Source organism: Semicossyphus pulcher, unplaced genomic scaffold (genome assembly GCF_022749685.1).
Source record: "Semicossyphus pulcher isolate SPU_LCO1_2020_fin unplaced genomic scaffold, fSemPul1.0.p SCAF_5, whole genome shotgun sequence".
NCBI classification, from domain to species: Eukaryota; Metazoa; Chordata; class Actinopteri; order Labriformes; family Labridae; genus Semicossyphus; species Semicossyphus pulcher.
The window spans coordinates 2,775,669-2,797,312 of record NW_027211726.1 but is presented as its reverse complement, the minus strand read 5'-3'; the positions used below and the strand labels follow the sequence as shown (position 1 = coordinate 2,797,312).

The window sequence follows — 21,644 nt, the reverse complement described above, 5'->3', positions numbered from 1 at the left end:
GAAAATTTTATTACGAAACTTTGAATACATGTTGGTGAGTAGGTAAAGCAACTGTTGGAGGGTTCATTCTGCTTAATGAAAGTGTGTGTGTGTGTGTGTGTGTGTGTGTGTGTGTGTGTGTGTTTGTGTGTGTGTGTGTGTGTGTCCTCAGTGAAGTGTATCAGTCTCTGCAGTAGCTTCCAGCTGCAGCAGTCAGTTCAGTTTCTGTTCAGTCTGACTGTGGGAGGTTTTTGTACGACGCTTTTTCACTGTGTGAACACAAGCTGACTGTTGATGAGGTGAAGACTCTGACAGTAGTAAACTGCTGCATCTTCAGCCTGGACTCCACTGATGGTCAGAGTGAAGTCAGAGTTTGATCCACTGCCTGTAAAACGATCTGGAATCCCTGATTCTCGAGTGCTAGCAACATATATGAGCAGTTTCGGAGATTCTCCATCTTTCTGTTGGTACCAGGATAAAAGGTGGCTGCTGCCCGAACTATAAACATTCTGACTGGTCCTACATGTGATGGTGACGGAGCCTCCCACAGCAGAGCTCACTGCTGCAGGCTGAGTCACTGTGACCTGGCCTCTGGACTCTGAGGATACAGAGACAAACACATAAAGCAGCGTCATGGTTTTGTCGGCTTCATTTCAGAGGGACGGATGTTCATAGAGGAGAGGAGTTTGATTCTCTGGACTTTACCTGTGAAGCAGCAGCAGAGGAGAGTCCAGATGAGGACGGAGGTCAAAGTCATGTTTTTGATGAGGAGGATTTCTGTGGCTTCTGTTGTCATGAAGGACAGCTGTCAGTCATCCAGTGTTCAACTGTCAGGACTATAAACTCTCCCAGAGCACTGGAGCATGGTGCTGCTGATGCAAAGTGGCTCTCTATGGAAATGCTCTGACCGACTCCAACAGGGACTCTGCTTCTGGTTTCACCCTACTGCTGCTCTCAGTCTGCACTGTGTTGAGCTGTCTCTCTCTGTTTTTGCATGTTTGTCTGTTACCATTAAAATTGTTCATATTTGGTATATAATCTACTCATAATGATAAAAGCATAGCAACAGAAAACCAATGAGTCACATCACTGAAGTCTGCTGTTGATGCCTCAGATTTTGTAAGTCCTTCACTTTAAATAAATTTAAACAGGTCAGAAAATTGATTAGAAATATAAAGCAGGATATCATCAGCATGGACTCAGACTTCTTTGAAGGCTTCAACCAAGTCCAATTACCTTCACAGACAATAACTAGTTAATATTGTGAAGTCAGACTTGAAATGAGTTTGAATTTATTTACATAAAGAAGAAGACTCTCAACATGCTTCAAGAAAATATCACAATCTTATTTCTTAACTTTTTACTGAAGTCACAATAATTGCATCTAAATTTAGTCTTTAGGTTCAACCAATGTTGATAGAAAATAATCTCACAAAACTTTAGAAAAGATGTGTAAGTCAAATAAAAATTATCAATGTTTATCTGAGATTCATTGGAAATTCCACATCATCCGTCCCATTTCAGCCAAGGCGTTCCTCAAGGGTCAATATTATGTCCGTAACTGTTCTCAATTCATATGCTTCCCCTGGGTCGAATCACCAGTAACCATAATGTACAATACCTCAGTTATGCAGATGACACCCAGCTATATGTACCTTTGCATTCCACTACTCACAACAGTCTAAATCAACTTACCACCTGCCTTTCTGACATCAATTGCTGGACATCCCAAAACTTCCTTAAACTAAATGACGACAAAGCAGAAATGATCGTGTTGGCCACACCCAATTCTTCAAACATCATTATTGGCAATCTCTGACCAATGTCACAAAACGTTACGCCAACTGCAAGGAATTTAGGTGTTGTTATTGATTCTGAAGTGTTTTGGTGTTCAGGTAGAGAAGGTCGTTAAGGCATGTTTTTTCATCTCTGAAATTAAATTCTTTTTATCCTTTAATGACATACACAGGGTTGTTCAGGCTTTTGTTTTGTCCCATTTGGACTTCTGTAATGCTCTTTATACTGGATTATCTCAGACCTCCGTTCACTGCCTTCAATTGGTCCAAAATCCTGCAGCTAGACTGATCACTGGTTCAAGAAAACATGATCATAAAACTCTGATCCTGGCCTCCCTGCATTGGCTTCCTGTCCATTTCCATATTGATCTTAAAATTTTACTACTGACTTTGAAAGCTGCACATGACCAGGCCTCTAAGTATATCATTGACTTACTAAATATCAAGAAGGGCTACAGGGCTAGACCATTGCCACACCTGGGCCAGTCTGACCACTTGTCACTGCTTTTAATCCCGGCATATGCCCCCCTCAGGAAAACTGTTCTTACCACCATAAAGACAGTTAAAACTTGGCCTGATGGTGCCTCCCAGCAGCTGCAGGACTGTTTCAGTAGGACCAACTGGGACATTTTTGAACATCCAGATCTCGAGGTGTTCACTGACAGTGTGTTATGTTACATCAAGCAATGCATAGACACTGTTACTGTGGATGGACACATCCGGAAGCCCTGGATGAATCGGGAGGTTCGGCAGCTGCTGAAGAAGAGGAACACCGCCTTTAGGTCTGGGGATAGAGCTCTCTACAGCACGGCCCGAGCCAACCTGAAGAGAGGCATCAGAAAGGCCAAGTTGGAATATAAGAGGAGCATCGAGGACCACCTGGATAGTAACAACGGCAGGCAGGTGTGGCAGGGGGTCCAGCACCTCACCAACTACAGGACCAACTTCAGTGCTGCAGATGGTGACGCCTCACTGGCAGAGGAGTTGAACATCTTCTTTGCCCGTTTTGAAGCAGAGTCACCAGATGCCACCATACACCACCCGGCGGCCCACAGCAGCGCCACTCTCACAGTGGAGGTGAGTGAGGTGAGGCGCACCCTGCGGACCGTCAATCCAAGGAAGGCAGCTGGACCCGACGGCGTATCAGGACAAGTACTGAAGAACTGCGCGGATCAGCTGGCTGGAGTCTTCACCAGGATCTTCAACCAGTCACTGTCCCAGTCCATGGATCCACCCTGCCTGAAATCCTCTACCATAGTCCCACTGCCAAAGAAACCCCACATCACCAGTCTCAATGACTACCGGCCGGTTGCACTCACTCCAGCGGTGGCGAAGTGCTTTGAGAAACTGGTACGGGGTCACATCACCTCATTCCTTCCACCAACCTGGGACCCACACCAGTTTGCCTACAGGGCGAACAGATCCACGGAGGACGCCGTAGCCACAGCCCTTCATGCTGCACTATCCCACCTGGAGCAACAGAGGAGCTACATGCGGCTGCTTTTCGTGGATTACAGCTCGGCGTTTAATACGATTCTACGGCACAGACTGGTGGACAAACTGGTGGACCTGGGTCTCCCGCATGCTACCTGCATGTGGATCACGAGCTTCCTGTCTGACTGCAGTCAGAGGGTGAGAGTGGTCCCTCATACATCCACGGCCCACTGAACCTCAGCACCGGCTTGCCACAGGTCTGTGTGCTGAGCCCCCTGCTCTATACCCTCTACACGCATGACTGCACCCCCACTCACCACAGTAACACGGTGGTCAAATTTGCCGACAACACCACGGTGGTGGGACTCATCTCTGGGGGGGATGAGACCGCCTACCGGAAAGAAGTGGAGCGACTGACTGTGTGGGGTGGGGAGAACAACCTGCTGCTCAATACCTCCAAAACCAAGGAGGTCATAATTGACTTCAAGAAAAAAAGTACGGACATGTTACCACTTCACATCGGATGGGACTGTGTGGAGAGGGTGAAGGACTTCCGCTTCCTGGGAGTCCACATCTAGGAGAACCTGACCTGGAGCATGAACACCTCTGAGCTGCTGAAAAAGGCCCAGCAGAGACTGCACGTCCTGAGGGTGCTGAGGAAGAATAACATCTTTCAGAGACTACTGGTGTCCTTCTATTGGTGCTGCATCGAGAGCAGACTGACCTACTGTATATGTGTGTGGTACAGCAGCTGCACAGTAGCTTAGAGGAAAGAACTTCAGAGGGTGATCCAAACAGCTCAAAAGATCGTTGGCTGCCCTCTCCAATCACTGGAAGAACTGCACAACTCCCGCTGCCTCAAAAAGGCACACAACATTGTGAAGGACAATTCACACCCTGGACACACTCTGTTTGAACTGCGGCCGTCAAGCAGACGATACAGAGCATTGAAAACAAGGTCAACTCCGTTTGCCAAATCTGTCTCTGCTTTCAAATCTCTTCTTAAAATATTCTGTTTTTTAAAAGGCTTTTATCTCTATGTGGATTTCCCCATGACAGCTTTATCTATTTAAATATGTCACTTCATAATATAAAGGAGAGAGAATAGGTTTTAATTCCTGGTGACATTATGGACTTGAAGAATAGATCAGGGGTTTTGGGATGTATAACTGCATATCATCAGCGTACAAGAGAATCTTCCCTTTGTGTTACTCTGAGAAGAAATGCTGAAACTTTTCTGTCTCATAAAAGTTTAAATATGAAAGTTTTGAGATGTTTCTATTTCATCATGTCTTAATTATGTGTGCAAAAATGTTTGTGTGACTTCTGACCAGGCATTGACTCTTGAGCAGAAGGGGACATGTTTGATTCACTTCTGTTTTGTCCTGTTGAGATTCGATTTTAAACTTAGGCCCATTTACCTCAAGCTGAGGTGAAGCTCATCATACACACACTTGTTGTAACTTTCTTTAGCCTCACCATAATACTAACAAGTGGTCCAGAGGGCTGTTGTATGACTCATGATTTCAGTTCATTAAACAACCTCATCACACCTGTCTAGATTTCTTGTTCCCACTGGCTCCCCTTGAATTGAGAATCACATCTAAGTTACATGTGGCGACTCAGAAGTGAAGGTAACAGTGCCTTTGACATGAGGACCTTTAATATTTAGGAGTCACTCCAGTGAGACACAGAGGACCCTGAGGAACTTTTCAAAGGCAGGTATCAGTTAAGAGTTGTTTATTTTAATACTTTTAGAATATTATATTGTGTCTATATTGTGTATGTGTTGTTTTTATGGTGTATAAAAGAGCATCTTTTTTTATATTGGTCAATTTCTGTGTGTGTGTGTGTGTGTGTGTGCCTGTGCGTGTGCGTGTGCATGTGTGTGTGTGTGTGTGTGTGTGTGTCCTCAGTGAAGTGTATCAGTCTCTGCAGTAGCTTCCAGCTGCAGCAGTCAGTTCAGTTTCTGTTCAGTCTGACTGAGGGAGGTTTTTGTACGACGCTTTTTCACTGTGTGAACACAAGCTGACTGTTGATCCAGTGATAACTCTGACAGTAGTAAACTGCTGCATCTTCAGCCTGGACTCCACTGATGGTCAGAGTGAAGTCAGAGTTTGATCCACTGCCTGTAAAACGACCTGGAATCCCTGATGCTCGAGTGCTAGCATAGTAAATGAGCAGTTTAATCGGAGTTCCTCGATCTTTCTGTTGGTACCAGGCTAAAAGGTGGCTGCTGCCCGAACTAGCAACATTCTGACTGGTCCTACATGTGATGGTGACGGAGCCTCCCAGAGCAGAGCTCACTGCTGCAGGCTGAGTCACTGTGACCTGGCCTCTGGACTCTGAGGATACAGAGACAAACACATAAAGCAGCGTCATGGTTTTGTCGGCTTCATTTCAGAGGGACGGATGTTCATAGAGGAGAGAAGTTTGATTCTCTGGACTTTACCTGTGAAGCAGCAGCAGAGGAGAGTCCAGATGAGGACGGAGGTCAAAGTCATGTTTTTGATGAGGAGGATTTCTGTGGCTTCTGTTGTCATGAAGGACAGCTGTCAGTCATCCAGTGTTCAACTGTCAGGACTATAAACTCTCCCAGAGCACTGGAGCATGGTGCTGCTGATGCAAAGTGGCTCTCTATGGAAATGCTCTGACCGACTCCAACAGGGACTTTTATTACCCTGATGATGCTGTTTAATAATGGATCAATCAATGAATCTGACTATTGATTAAACATCTTTTAACACCAATCCAATCTGATTTTAGGTTCATGCTTCTGGACAAATTGATGTAGAAAAAATGTCTTTGGTTCTAACAAATTAAACACTACAGAAACAAAATAGTTCCAACATTAAAACATGATCAATAAAAACATGCTGTCTTAAACTTTGTAGCATTGTATTATTGTCAGTTTTGATTGAATGTGTAAAAATGTTGCACACAGAGACTCATTTTGGTGAGTTTGTTTGTGTCAAAGTCAGAGAGCCGTGTCTCTCTACAGTGAGAGGTTTTTGTACGGCGGCTCAATGAGTTTGTATCACTGTGGTACACGTTCGGTGGAGGAACCAGACTGGAGTTTGGAAGTAAGTTTCTGCACAAATACTAAATCTAATGTGTAAAGTAATGTTTCAATTCAGTTTGTTCATGTTTGATGCAGAAAATATTTCTTTTTTAAATGTGACACTTTAACTATGAATGTTTTTATTTGTCCTCCTTTACCATGGAGGTTCACTCAGGACAGTTCACTAAACAGTTCTTTACAAATTAGTGTCAGACTGAAAGTTCAACTTGAAGCTTGAAGTGCAGAAAATATAAAACCTGTTTTTCAAATGTTTTGTCAATATTACATTTAATTTTACAAATCAATGATAACCGTTTGGACATGAATTAAGTGTCATTGATTGAAGTCAAATGAACGATGTAAAGATAAATCATTCCATTTAAAAATGAACACTATCTCAGATATTTTCAAAAACTGTTTGACATTTTGAAAATCTATTGACCTGTTTGATTAGGATGGTCATTTGATTGTTACTTCATATTTTCACTTTGCTTCTGTTTTGACTCAAAAGTTTATAATACTGTTTGTTAACGCTTGTTATAATTATGCAGAAGAAGTTTTAAAATCAGGCCAAATTTCATATTTCAATTCAAGCTTAGTTCTGTGTATTTCAGGTCATTCTGTGTGATGATTGTCTCTGTGCTGATGTGCATGAGAGGCTTCTTAAAGGGAAGTGAAACAATGTGTGAGTGAGTGACTGATGGAGCAGAAAAAACATCTGACAGAAACTCCTTAATGCACAAAATCAACTCTCACACAGTAAAGGTGTCCGAGTGTCTGCTGTTTGATTGACAGCTGTGTGCTCCCTGTCCTCTAACCTGATTGGTGTCTCCTAGGTGATGTCCGTCCCACCCTGACGGTGCTGCCCCCCTCCAGTGAGGAGCTGAAGCAGGGGAAGGCCACGCTCATGTGCCTGGCCAACAAGGGCTTCCCCTCAGACTGGAGTCTGGCCTGGAAGGTGGACGGCGGCAGCAGCAGCAGCGGGGCGCAGAGCAGGAGCCCCGGGGTGCTGGAGAAGGACGGCCGCTACAGCTGGAGCAGCACCCTGAGGCTCACTGCAGACCAGTGGAAGAAGGTGGGCTCTGTGACCTGTGAGGCCTCCCAGGGCTCCCAGACTCCTCTCTCAGAGACTCTGAGGAGAGACCAGTGTTCCCAGTACTGATCTGACTCACTGGGACTCTGCTCCTGGTTTTCCTCTGCTCCTGCTCTCAGTCCGACCCCCTGTCTCTTAAACTCTTTTTCTCTCTGTTTCAACATGAACGTGTTTCTGCTTGTGTTAATGGTTTCACCATTTCAAACAATAAAGATTTGATCATGTATATTCTAACAGTGAATTGTCCTGAGACTTTCTTTCTTTGATACAGACTGTATCGTTAAAGATAAGATTAGATAAGATACACTTTATTGATCAGCTCAAAGTAAAGGACAGGGTAAAACAAGTGATGGATAAAAGAGGCAAGACAAAAAGACAATAAAATACAATAATATAAAAATAATCATAAATATATACACTATGTACACCTTTCACTTATTGTGGATGGTTACGTTTTTGTGCAAAAAAACTGCACCAAAAACACACACGGTGTGTATCATGGTGATATGGTTGATGATAAGTAAAGTGAAATATTGCAGAATAAATAACAATTGCACATGAGAGGTATTAGCACAGACATAATTGCACGGTATGGATGAGGTAATAAAAATGCATCAGTACATGTACCAAAGTATACTTTAATAATATGTTACAGTAGATATGCACACATAGAAAAACAGTGCAAAGCAGCTGCCATGTAGTGACTGGTGGATGAGTGACAGAGTATTGTGATCAGACAGTGATGCTGATGTTATAAAGTCTGACTGCAGATGGGCTGAAGGATCTGCGGTAGCGCTCCTTCTCGCAGGGTGGGTGTCTCAGTCTGCTGCTGAAGGAGCTGCTTAAGGTCCCCACAGTCTCATGCAGGGGGTGGGAGGGGTTGTCCATGATAGATGTCAGCTTGGCTAACATCCTCCTCTCACCCACCTCCTCTATGGAGTCCAGAGGACAGTCCAGGACAGAACCGGCCCTCCTGACCAGTCTGTTTAGTCTCTTCCTGTCCCTCTCTGTGCTCCCTCCTCCCCAGCAGACCACTGCATAGAAAAGTGCAGACGTCACCACAGTGCCGTAAAATGTCCGTAACAGAGCCCCGCATACTCCAGAGGACCTCAGTCTCCTCAGCAGGTGCAAGACGTCTGTGTTGTGTGACCAGTCCAGTTTGTTACTGAGGTGAACTCCCAGGTACTTGTAGGTCTTCACCCTCTCAATATCCAATCCCTGGATGTTCACCGGTGCAGTCCGGGGTGTCCTCCTGCAGAAGTCAATCACCACCTCCTTCGTCTTGCTGGCGTTGAGCTGAAGATGGTTGAGCTCACACCAGTTGATAAACTCCGTGATGACCTCCCTGTACTCCTGTTCGCTCCCCTCAGATACACACCCGATGATGGCTGTATCATCGCAGAGCTTCTGGAGGTGACAGCTCCCAGAGTCGTAACTGTAGTCCGAAGTGTACAGGGTGAAGACAAAGGGGGAGAGCACTGTACCCTGTGGAGCCCCTGTGCTGCAGACCACCATGTCCGAGTCAGTGAACTGTAGCTGACATCAACATATCATGCTGTTTCCCCCTCAGAGCTCAACAACTTGAATAATCTTATAGAACACTGATCTGGTGATTTGTGGACATGTTAGTCGCATGTTTTGGTATTTTTTCTGTGTTGGTTCTTTTTCATGTTTTCATAAAATGTATAACTGAGATGAATTTTCAATAAACAGGTGTTTGTGAGTTATTTGTGTCCTGTAATAAAAAAGGGAACAACTCTTCATATAAAAACTGTGACTCCAGTCTGAGACCTTTATCTCCTTCATTTTTAGTCATATAAAAATCACAGCAAAGAAAAAGCATTTTAAGAAATCAAACGCTTCATGTTTTCTGAAGAGACTCTGATCAACTCATAATAACAACATTAACTGTGTGCCACAGTAGGTACGAGGGAGACGCTTCACAGAATAAGATGGTAGTAACTTTGTGTTGAGCATGGACCTAGAAATGAATGAGACTCTTTGTTCTTTCACTCATCACCTGAGTCAAAGTACCTGATCCATTAATCACACTTTCATTGGAATAATGGATCATCTTGGAACGTGTCCAGTCTCCTTGTGGAATAATAGAGTTTCAGTTTGATGTACTTTGTGCACAACAATTAGCCCTTTAGCTCCACTGTTTTATCTTGTTTGATGGTTTTACTGCAGAAACAGACGACTGACAGATGTTACCAACTGGCTGAAGTGATAACAGAGTTCTCACAGCTTCGTCTTTGGACATTTAACTTCAGCGAGGAGCCAAATATATGTGAGCTAACATATAAAAACATATCATTTAAAGGATGTAAAGCTTTGTTTGGACCTTACAAGTTCTCAGATGATCATCTGTCTTTGTGTTTTCTTTGAATTATGAGGTTGAAATGGTACTGAGTCAGTGTGCAGGAGGGGTCAAAGGTCATGACCAACCTTTTCTCATCCTACACTGTTTGTTTGACAAAAGAGATAAGACAATATGATTATAACTGAATCAAATAGATGAAAGCTGTTGTTTGTACTTTAAATTGTGTGTGTGTGTGTGTGTGTGTGTGTGTGTGTGTATGTGTGTAGGTGTGTGTGTGTGTGTGTGTGTATGTGTGTGTGTGTGTATGTGTGTGTGTGTGTGTGTGTGTGTGTGTGTGTGTGTGTCCTCAGTGAAGTGTATCAGTCGCTGCAGTAGCTTCCAGCTGCAGCAGTCAGTTCAGTTTCTGTTCAGTCTGACTGAGGGAGGTTTTTGTACGATGCTTTTTCACTGTGTGAACACATCCTGACTGTTGATGTAGTGAAAACTCTGACAGTAGTAAACTGCTGCATCTTCAGCCTGGACTCCACTGATGGTCAGAGTGAAGTCAGAGTTTGATCCACTGCCTGTAAAACGACCTGGAATCCCTGATTGTCGAGTGCTAGCATAGTAAATCAACAATTTAGGAGATTCTCCATCTTTCTGTTGGTACCAGGCTAAGAAGTGGTAGCTGCTCAAAGTATAAACATCCTGACTGGTCCTACATGTCATCCTGGAGGAGCCTCCCACAGCAGAGCTCACTGCTGCAGGCTGAGTCACTGTGACCTGGCCTCTGGACTCTGAGGATACAGAGACAAACACATAAAGCAGCGTCATGGTTTTGTCGGCTTCATTTCAGAGGGACGGATGTTCATAGAGGAGAGGAGTTTGATTCTCTGGACTTTACCTGTGAAGCAGCAGCAGAGGAGAGTCCAGATGAGGACGGAGGTCAAAGTCATGTTTTTGATGAGGAGGATTTCTCTGGCTTCTGTTGTCATGAAGGACAGCTGTCAGTCATCCAGTGTTCAACTGTCAGGACTATAAACTCTCCCAGAGCACTGGAGCATGGTGCTGCTGATGCAAAGTGGCTCTCTATGGAAATGCTCTGACTGAGAATAGATTAAAGTCAGTGTTCAAATGTATGCATGATGGCTAAGAAACACAAGAAATAAACCTATATACAGACGACACAGTTTTCTATTTGAAGCTACTATTTAGGCTAATTAACAGATACATTGTCATGAAATTTAAATTGTCATATGTACCAACATTTATTTTCTGTACTGATTTTCAGCCACCAAAAATAACTTGTCTTATCCACATTCACCCTAAACAGATTAAACTTATGTGTCTGTAGAGACACTGAAGAGGGGCTGTGATAAAGCATCGCTAATGAACACCAGGCGAGAAAATGTTAGACATTAGTAAAATTACACACCACAACAATGTTCATACACTTTCATAAGATTTAATATGAATAATTGTGTGAGTACATCCATTTGGATTAGATGCTTATACTGTATACCAAAGGTCTTGACCATAGAAACCTTGTGCTTATATATCTATTGCCATATGTTTAACTTCCATTATTATTATCAAAGCCATTTGAACGATCTGTGTTTTCACTTACAATCAAAAAAACTAAAGAAATTAACCTTCATGTGCATAAACAATGCACTATAAACCTTACACAATCTACAGTGCAAAAGGTCATCAGAGTTCATTATCTAAGTTTGTATATCGTATAACGTCTATAAAGTCTGCAGAGAAAAGTTTCACCCTTTGCCACAGTGTTACATTTCTTAATTCATGATCTGCCAGGCAGAGACGATGATGTCTCCACACTGATCAGCTACAATCAGTATAAACTATGGAGTCCCCCAAGGCTCCGTCCTGGGTCCTCTGTTGTTCACATTGTTTATCAAAACCATGCAGGTTTTAAGAGCCATAAAAAGAAAAACAAGTTATGAAATGTATGTTAATGAAGAATAATACTAGAATTTCATCTTTTTTCACAATTATGTAATATTATTATTATAGTTTCTGAGTTTAAAGGTTCTGGGTTCACATTCCACCTTCTTTGCTCTTCATAAGGACTGTTTTCCTTCATGCAACAAAAGTCTGATGTAGTTTCATTGGACCAAGTACTCTATCAGGAGGATCCGTCATGGCAAGGCAGTGGAAACAATGGAAGGGACACCATCCCTAAGAGCCAGAGGGCTTCAGGCTTCAACTGAGAAACCACAGACGTTCCCAGAATCCAGTGTGTATGAGAACAACATGAGACTTCCTAAACGCTGGGTAGCACACAGGTGATGGTCACAAAGCACAGCACAAAGACACCCTCTGTTTTCTTTGAACCATTGTGGGTAGACTGTTAGATCTGCCTTGTTCATCCCCGTTCTTAAGGTCCATAAGGAGAACAGCAGTATCATTTATAACCACTTTGTTACCACTTACTGACTTTATTCCCTCCTGTCTTGATCATTGCTCGTGTTGTATTAACTCTCAGATGTACGTCGCTTCGGACAAAAGCGTCTGCTAAATTAAATTGTAACATTGTACTCAGAATAAAAGAAGAAAATCTAGTCCCTCCCCCACACTTTCTGGATGTATATCTCTGTTTACAGAGATATTCCATAAAGTGATCAAAATATAAGTTTGTTCTCTACTCGCTTTGCTCATTCAGCAGTGGTTTGTGGATTAAATTCAGTGGATCTGAATCTGTTGGATGTTTTTGTGCTTTGAACATGTCTGAGCTGCTTCAGTGAAGTGTATCAGTCTCTGCAGTAGCTTCCAGCTGCAGCAGTCAGTTCAGTTTCTGTTCAGTCTGACTGAGGGAGGTTTTTGTACGACGCTTTTTCACTGTGTGAACACAAGCTGACTGTTGATCCAGTGATAACTCTGACAGTAGTAAACTGCTGCATCTTCAGCCTGGACTCCACTGATGGTCAGAGTGAAGTCAGAGTTTGATCCACTGCCTGTAAAACGACCTGGAATCCCTGATGCTCGAGTGCGAGCCTGGTAAATGAGCATTTTAGGAGTTCCTCCATCTTTCTGTTGGTACCAGGAAAAAAAGTGGGTGCTGCCCAAACTAAAAACATTCTGACTGGTCATACATGTGATGGTGACGGAGCCTCCCAGAGCAGTGCTCACTGCTGCAGGCTGAGTCACTGTGACCTGGCCTCTGGACTCTGAGGATACAGAGACAAACACATAAAGCAGCATCATGGTTTTGTCGGCTTCATTTCAGAGGGACGGATGTTCATAGAGGAGAGGAGTTTGATTCTCTGGACTTTACCTGTGAAGCAGCAGCAGAGGAGAGTCCAGATGAGGACGGAGGTCAAAGTCATGTTTTTGATGAGGAGGATTTCTGTGGCTTCTGTTGTCATGAAGGACAGCTGTCAGTCATCCAGTGTTCAACTGTCAGGACTATAAACTCTCCCAGAGCACTGGAGCATGGTGCTGCTGATGCAAAGTGGCTCTCTATGGAAATGCTCTGACCGACTCCAACAGGGACTCTGCTTCTGGTTTCACCCTGCTGCTGCTCTCAGTCTGCACTGTGTTGAACTGTCTCTCTCTGTTTTGCATGTTTGTCTGTTACCATTAAAATTGGTCATATTTGGTATATAATCTACTCATAATGATAAAAGCATAGCAACAGAAAACCAACGAGTCACATCACTGAAGTCTGCTGTTGATGCTGTAAGTCCTTAACTGGGAAGAAGAAATAATGAATTCTTTGTATGAATTTAAACAGGTCAGAAAATGTATTAGAAATATAAAGCAGGATATCATCAGCATCAAGTGATACAAAATGACTGAGATCTGACATTTAGGTGTGATGAATATTTAAATAAAGAGAGTTTAATCACAGAAAGATAAAAGAATAAAAACACAGTGTCCCTGTGTGTGATTCAAAGAATAACTAGTTCATATTGTGAAGTCAGACTTGGAATGAGTTTGAATTTATTTACATAAAGAAGAAGACTCTCAACATGCTTCAAGAAAATATCACAATCTTATTTCTTAATTTTTTTAATTATTTACATTGAATATTAATTTAATCATCATGTTCAACAAATGTTGATAGATTCAGATTAATTAGAGAAATAATCTCACAAAACTTTAGAAAACATAATGTGAAATTATATATGATCATCTGTATTAACCTGCTTGTTGAAAGAGTTTACATAAAACTGATGATGATAGATTTATCAGAGAGAATTGGTCAAAACAGTATAAACATGTTTTAATGTAGCTGCTCGTAAGTTCAACCAGGAAGACTGTTCCTACTCATTCATTCATTAGCATCATTCATTCAGGTCACGTTCTCTCTCTCTTGTCCTTCCTGTCTGGTGATCAGCTGATTATGGGCGTATACTATTAAAGTACTAAACCAACCAGATTCAGTCTCAACGTCTGTCGACCAGAAAACGCCCGATCACAAATAATGCTGTGACTGGTAATTCATCTGTGGCAAGCATCTGTCACTATAATATCTGTGTCATCTCCAGCGTCTTCATGGCTGCAGGCCGGCCGCAGAATGCTTTCACGTCCGTTTCACAGCCACGCCATACAGCACGAGCAACACTGGCTTCTGTCGCTTCAGCCTCTCACAGGTGGGCAAGTTTGTTGGCAGCAGCTCCTGCTTTACTCAGGTAACAGGAAACGTCCTGCTAACCTTCTCATCTGATGTGTTATGATCGCTCACATCCAGAAAGGTAACAATATATGTTTTTATGTATGTTTTTGCCATTGACTGGTTCCCTTATAATAATTCAGGGACTTTGTGCTTCAGGAAAAATAATCGGATAATCATTCTATCGTTTTTCTCTTTATCTGCCTCATTCAGTGTTGCATGCAGCGACACTTTCTATCAGCTTTCTCGTCATTATTTAATTACAGGACTCATTATTTAGTAGGTGAAATTAACTCGTGGGGGTCGCCGTGGTTTAATTATAAGTCTCCAGTTAACGCCAATGTGACAGTGAGGCTGGGCAGGCGCGAGTGTGGCGTGCATCGGATCCACACGTCCTCCGCCTGCGAGGTTAATCCCGGTCACAAGAGCTCCAGCCGCTCAGCGCAAGTTTCAGGCACTAAATTTCACAGCATTAAATTGACGCGGTTATTTCCTGTGGCCTTTCTCTTTAAAAGTTCCATCAACAGTCGTATCACCTGGCTCAGTGTTAAAAACGCATTTCATGCATTCGGGCGTGTATTTATCACAGTTTTAGTCAGAGGTGCTCATTTAGGGTGTCATCACACAGCGTTCCCCTGTCTGACGGGGAAACATATAACAATCAAATAGCCTCTGTATTTGGTCAGTTCTGTTTAAGTAAGCTTTAAGAATTGCTTTAAGCAGAGGAGTGAGAAGCACTGTCAAACTGAGTGGTAATACTCAGTACATAAAATCTGTCTCGAGTACAAGTCTGACACTGATATAAATACGCGTGCATTAACTAATAAAGTAAATGTGCATTCCTTAGTTATATAAAAATAAAGAATTAAAAAATATCAGCATGACTATTCACATGTGTATGGTATATTAATTCATCTATGCGTTCATCACCTTCATGTTCATTGGTTTAATCATCATCTCATCTTTTTAGATTCTACATTCATAAAATGGCAAGCAGTATTTTGCATGCATGTCTCTATACGATCAGAGAAATATATGCACAAGTCACATTAATATCATATTGTGTCAGCAGTTTAACTCATACCTTGGGTCAGGCATTACTAGAAGTTTGTGCTGCAGGAAGATGCGTAACAATATGTCATCAGGCTAGTTTCTTTCCAGCATGATTTTAGTAGGGCATGGTCTTATCTCGTCATGGTTTGTTTGTAGTCCGAGTTCCTTGAACAATCACCTATCAGCAGGTTCGTCTGCAGGAATGCACTCTGTGCGAATGCAAAAGCAGCAGGTCGCAATCCGCCTATTGCATCCAGCTCCCATCTGTGATCATCTGACAATTCGCTTCAGATTGAGCTCTCATTTATCGCTATCAACATACACCTGCATGTCAGTAAGCAAACAATTCATCTAGAAGCTGAGACATCTCTGATGACCATGTCGCCCAAGCCGTTCAGTGCTTAGATTTCCAACTTTCTCGAAGGCATCAGAATGATGGATCCGACCTCTTCAACAAACGAGCACCTTAAAAGCTGTTCTTCTCTTGATGTAAGAATGGACTTAACGTGTTAATTTTACTAATCTGCATCATGATGGTATTATTCAGCTAAGTTAAAGTAACATTCTCAAAGATTCTCATGTAAATAAATGTCCTTTAAGTCTGCAAATGCCAAATGAGGTAACACAATGTGTTTGAGCCTATGGCCCACTGATGAAAGCCTTCCTTTCCGCAGTATATAGTATTATTATGGACTGGGTGTTTGTAACGCGTCTTCCATCAACCACCAGTGGTTGGTCTGCCAGAGAGGGAAGGCGGAGCTAGTGGCTGCTTTTCCATCTCTGCAAGTGTCTCGAGTAAACAGTAATCTACTACGGCCGAGTAAATAAAAGTTCAATGACTACAGATACAAGGGGATGTTATGAACCAAGAATGACGCAGTTTATTTCGCTGATATATCTGGTGTGACATTCGCTTCATTTTATCTCAACACACAGTCACTTCTCAAGTTGCCTGGTCCCTAAACAATCCAGCACGGGCTGTCATCTAATTCTGTTTGCCTTGTTCTCATGTTAAATACAGATCCTACTCTGTATGAAGTTCTCACAGTGCTTCATCAATCTAAGGTTATTATTTATGGAATGTGTAATCCCACACTCTTGTAGAGATCAATAGCATTTCTACATTTAGTCATCACGACCTCTTCAAGCTAGTGAAGGTCATCGTACCTCATTCAGCAATCGCTGGTCAAAGGTCTATCCTGACCTCACTCATGCACGGTCAATCGCTGGCTATCAAGGTGAATGTGAATGTCTAATTGTTTTAATAAGGCAATCAATTATTCATGTTACTGTGTTATGTTCTTTTAACTCTTGTTAGAATCCTGTTGCTGCCTGTAAGGTAAGGCCTGCATCACTGAGAGTGGTCGTATGGCTCTCCTGTCTTTTCTTCACATTATTGTTTGGGGGGTATCCTATCCTGCTCTCGGCCTCTCGACATCTTCATTCTTTCCAAACTTGTAAATAAATAATTGTTCAATCTTAATGAAGTCTCTCCTGATTGAAATAAAGTTAGTGTTATTAGTGTAAATTGTTTGAATGACATGTTTATAATGAGGTTTGTTTAGTTCTGTTGTTGTCTTTCAGTCTCTGTGCAGCTGTTGACTCAGATCAATTCCTCTAAGCTGAGGGAGGTTTTTGTACGACGTTGTATCACTGTGTGAACGGGAAGCTGTTACTCTGCTGACAGTAATAATCTCCTGCGTCTTCAGTCTGGACTCCTCTGATGGTTAAAGTGAAGTCAGTTCCAGATCCACTCCCACTGAAATGATCTGAAACTCCAGACTGACGAGTTGTAGCCGTATAAATCAAGAGTTTGGGAGATTCTCCAGGTTTCTGAAGATACCAGTGAAGGTTGGTACTGATGCTTGAACTGGCTTTACATCTGATAGAAACAGTCTGTCCTGGAACAACAGACTGAGCTCCAGGAGACTGAGTCAGGATGATATCACCTGAAGAACCTGGAAAACATGAAAAACAGGAGAAGAGTTATTGAGACAAATCCAGTTTGGAGAAAGACGATTAACATTTGAACAAAGAAGTGAACTTTCTTTAACATGGAGAATAGATATAAGACAGTAGATGCTGCTTGTTTCATTGTTCTTTCATCACAGCAGAACATCATTGAGGTGAACCTGGCTTCATCCTTAAACAAAGTTTTCAGCAGAGAGTCTCACCCTGAACAAGGAGCCCCAGGGTGGTCAGAAGTAGAATCAGTGACATCATCATTGTGCTGCCGGCGTGTCAGTGTCTCTGAAAGACCTGGACAGCCACTGATCAACAGCGGCCTCTTAACGTCTGGGAGCAGAGAGGCAGGACACATATGCAAACACACAGAGTCAGTGAACTGTAGCTGACATCAACATATCATGCTGTTTCCCCCTCAGAGCTGACAGAATGATCCTACACATTTACATATTTACATGTAGAGAAGTTATTGATTAATTAGTGGACAGTTTGGTAACATGGTTAAGTTTTCACGTTCAATGTGGAGCGTGGCACTAGACAGGGTTGTCAGGCCTCCCTCCTTCTGTTTGCCCTCACCATAGACCCCTTGGCAGGCCCATAAGAAGTGATCCATTAGTAACAGGTATGGAGGAGGGTCTCATGCAGCATAAAATCTGTCCATATGCAGATGATGTTCTGCTATTTTGAGTCAAACCTGAAGGTTCTGATGGAAGAGCAGTCAAGATGATTCAATCCTTTGGCTTAAATTCAGGTTACAATATTCATAACTCTTACTCTGAATGCCCCAAACCTCCAATGTTTCCTGGTCTCCATCAACATTGTTGGTCTCCATCAGGTTTTATCTACCTGGGTAAACGTAACCCCCACTCCCTCTCTGACATGAACCAAGCTAACTGTGTGCCCCTTATTCTCAAGATCAGAAACGAGAGTGGAAATATCTTTAATCAAGTGTAAGGATAAATGTCATGACCAACCTTTACTCATCCTACATTGATTATCCCACCAAACAGATAATTGCATGGCAAGAAAAGTTGTATTATTGAACTCTTGAATTATTGAATTTTGGTGAGTCGTTTAAACAAAACTATTGTAAGGTTCATTCTGCTTGATGAAAATGTGTGTGTTTGTGTTTCTGTGTGTGTGTGTGTGTGTGTGTGTGTGTGTGTGTCCTCAGTGAAGTGTATCAGTCTCTGCAGTACAGTTTCTGTTCAGTCTGACTGAGGGAGGTTTTTGTACGACGCTTTTTCACTGTGTGAACACATACTGACTGTTGATGTAGTGTCCACTCTGACAGTAGTAAACTGCTGCATCTTCAGTCTGGACTCCACTGATGGTCAGAGTGAAGTCAGAGTTTGATCCACTGCCTGTAAAACGATCTGGAATCCCTGATTGTCGAGTGCTAGTATGGTAAATGAGCCCTTTAGGAGTTTCTCCATCTTTCTGTTGGTACCAGTGTAAGTAGTTATTACCATAAACATTCTGACTGGTCCTACATGTGATGGTGGCGGAGCATCCCAGAGCAGAGCTCACTGCTGCAGGCTGAGTCACTGTGACCTGGCCTCTGGACTCTGAGGATACAGAGACAAACACATAAAGCAGCGTCATGGTTTTGTCGGCTTCATTTCAGAGGGACGGATGTTCATAGAGGAGAGGAGTTTGATTCTCTGGACTTTACCTGTGAAGCAGCAGCAGAGGAGAGTCCAGATGAGGACGGAGGACAAAGTCATGTTTTTGATGAGGAGGATTTCTGTGGCTTCTGTTGTCATGAAGGACAGCTGTCAGTCATCCAGTGTTCAACTGTCAGGACTATAAACTCTCCCAGAGCACTGGAGCATGGTGCTGCTGATGCAAAGTGGCTCTCTATGGAAATGCTCTGACCGACTCCAACAGGGACTTGAAAAACTGTATCTGGTTAAGAAAGGATCTATCAGTTTATCAAAGTATTGATTACTAATGTGCAAGTGTGACATGCTGATGTGCTTATCTGTATGTGGCTTTGGTTTGAGCTCAAAAGACACATTAAGCCAGATAATTAATTGTGAATTCTTCACATTCATAACCACAAAAATTAACATCAGTGTTGAAAACATTAACGCAAAACTTCTTTATAATCTACAATGCTCAGCCGTTATTGGGTTATGTATGTCTTGGTTATGCAAATAATATTATATTACAGTGTTTGTGTCAAAGTGAGCCGTGTCTCTGCAGTGAGAGTTTTTTGTACGGCGGCTCGATGAGTTTGTGTCACTGTGGTGGACTTTTGGTGGAGGAACCAGACGGCATGTTGGACATAAGTTTCTGCACAAACACTAAATTTAATGTGTAAAGGCATTTTTAAGTTCAGCACTCTGTTTGAAGTTGTCTTTTTTTAAAGTCATAATATCTTGGCTCAGAGCCATTTCATTAAACACGTCTTTACACATTTCTGCATACTGATATTCAAACAGCTTCAAGCTTGTTCTGCCTTCACACCGTCAACAGCCGTGGCTGGAGACATTATGTTTTCCAGTAGTCCTTACATACGTCTGTCTCGTTCTTGTGAACACGATTTCTCAAACACCATGAGGGAGTTTCTTCAAATTTGGCACAAACGTTGTCTTGGACTAAAGAGTGATCTGATTAGATTTTGGTAGTCAAAGGTCAAAGGTCAGGCTCACTGACCTCACAAACCACCTCTACGGTTATAACTCAAGAATTCCTACACTAATTATGTTTCAATTACAACGTTACAATGTTACAATTTCATTTAACAGAAGCTTTTGTCCAAAGCGACGTACATCTGAGAGTTAATACAACACAAGCAACGATCAAGACAGGAGGGAACAAAGTCAGTAAGAGCCAACAAACAGCTTCAAGTGCGATCGGTCACTGGCGCCAACAGGCAGTGTAGAGGACGTCTTTTTTTCTTTTATTAATATTCTTCATCAGCAACATCAACAAGATGAGTATAGTCATCATCATCATGAAAATCCTAGTCAGCATGAACTTTAGAAAACATTATTAAGTGAAATTATATATGATCATCTGTATTAACCTGCTTGTTGAAAGAGTTTACATAAAACTGATGATGATAAAAATGTTTTAATAAAGTTAGTGTTATTAGTGTAAATTGTTTGAATGACATGTTTATAATGAGGTTTGTTTAGTTCTGTTGTTGTCTTTCAGTCTCTGTGCAGCTGTTGACTCAGATCAGTTCCTCTAAGCTGAGGGAGGTTTTTGTATGACGTTGTATCACTGTGTGAGCGGGAAGCTGTTACCCTGCTGACAGTAATAATCTCCTGCATCTTCAGTCTGGACTCCTCTGATGGTTAAGGTGAAGTCAGTTCCAGATCCACTCCCACTGAAACGATCTGAAACTCCAGACTGACGAGTTGTAGCATAATAAATCAAGAGTTTGGGAGATTCTCCAGGTTTCTGAAGGTACCACTGCAAGTCATTGCTCACAGATGAACTGGCTTTACATCTGATAGAAACAGTCTGTCCTGGAACAGACTGAGCTCCAGGAGACTGAGTCAGGATGATATCACCTGAAGAACCTGGAAAACATGAAAAACAGGAGAAGAGTTATTGAGACAAATCCAGCTTAGAGAAAGATGATCATCAACCAAACAGAGGAACAAGAATCATTCCTTTAACATGGAACAGTTCATAGAAGATTTCAAAACAGTTTTCAGAAGAGAGTCTCACCCTGAACAAGGAGCCCCAGGATGGTCACAAGTAGAATCAGTGACATCATCATTGTGCTGCCGGCGTGTCAGTGTCTCTGAAAGACCTGGACAGCCACTGATCAACAGCGGCCTCTTAACGTCTGGGAGCAGAGAGGCAGGACACATATGCAAACACACAGAGTCAGTGAACTGTAGCTGACATCAACATATCATGCTGTTTCCCCCTCAGAGCTGACAGAATGATCCTACACATTTACATATTTACATGTAGAGAATTTAAAATAAATTAATCCATTAATTAGTGGACAGTTTGGTAACATGGTTAAGTTTTCACATTCAGTGTGGAGCGTGGCACCAGACAGGGTTGTCAGGCCTCCCTCCTTCTGTTTGCCCTCACCATAGACCCCTTGGCAGGCCCATAAGAAGTGATCCATTAGTAACAGGTATAGAGGAGGGTCTCATGCCGCATAAAATCTGTCCATACGCAGATGATGTTCTGCTATTTTGAGTCAAACCTGAAGGTTCTGATGGAAGAGCAGTCAAGATGATTAGATCCTTTGGCCAAAATCAGGTAACAATATTAATAACTCTTACTCTGAATGCCCCAGACCTCCAGTGTATCCTGATCTCCATCCACATTGTTGGTCTCCATCA

At 42.4% G+C, this 21,644-nt stretch overlaps 1 protein-coding gene and 1 gene segment (V, D, J or C); one reads left to right on the top strand and one right to left on the bottom strand.

The window, feature by feature from the left end:
• Window positions 1-6,252: 6,252 nt before the first annotated feature.
• On the top strand, window positions 6,253-7,432 carry LOC138608616 (Ig kappa-b4 chain C region-like; the record flags this gene model as incomplete). The annotated part of the segment is given in 2 exon segments: window positions 6,253-6,292; window positions 7,107-7,432. Coding segments are annotated over 2 exon segments (366 nt in total), but the record flags the coding sequence as incomplete, so codon positions are not given.
• Window positions 7,433-10,130: 2,698 nt separating this feature from the next.
• Window positions 10,131-21,055, bottom strand: LOC138608615 (uncharacterized). The gene is made up of 6 exons (XM_069681199.1): window positions 21,010-21,055; window positions 20,580-20,858; window positions 18,816-18,890; window positions 17,233-17,315; window positions 10,570-10,603; window positions 10,131-10,462 (listed from the first exon to the last, which is right to left on the bottom strand). The coding sequence occupies exons 1-6, from the start codon at window positions 21,053-21,055 to the stop codon at window positions 10,131-10,133; spliced, it is 849 nt and encodes a 282-aa protein (XP_069537300.1).
• Window positions 21,056-21,644: the final 589 nt, after the last annotated feature.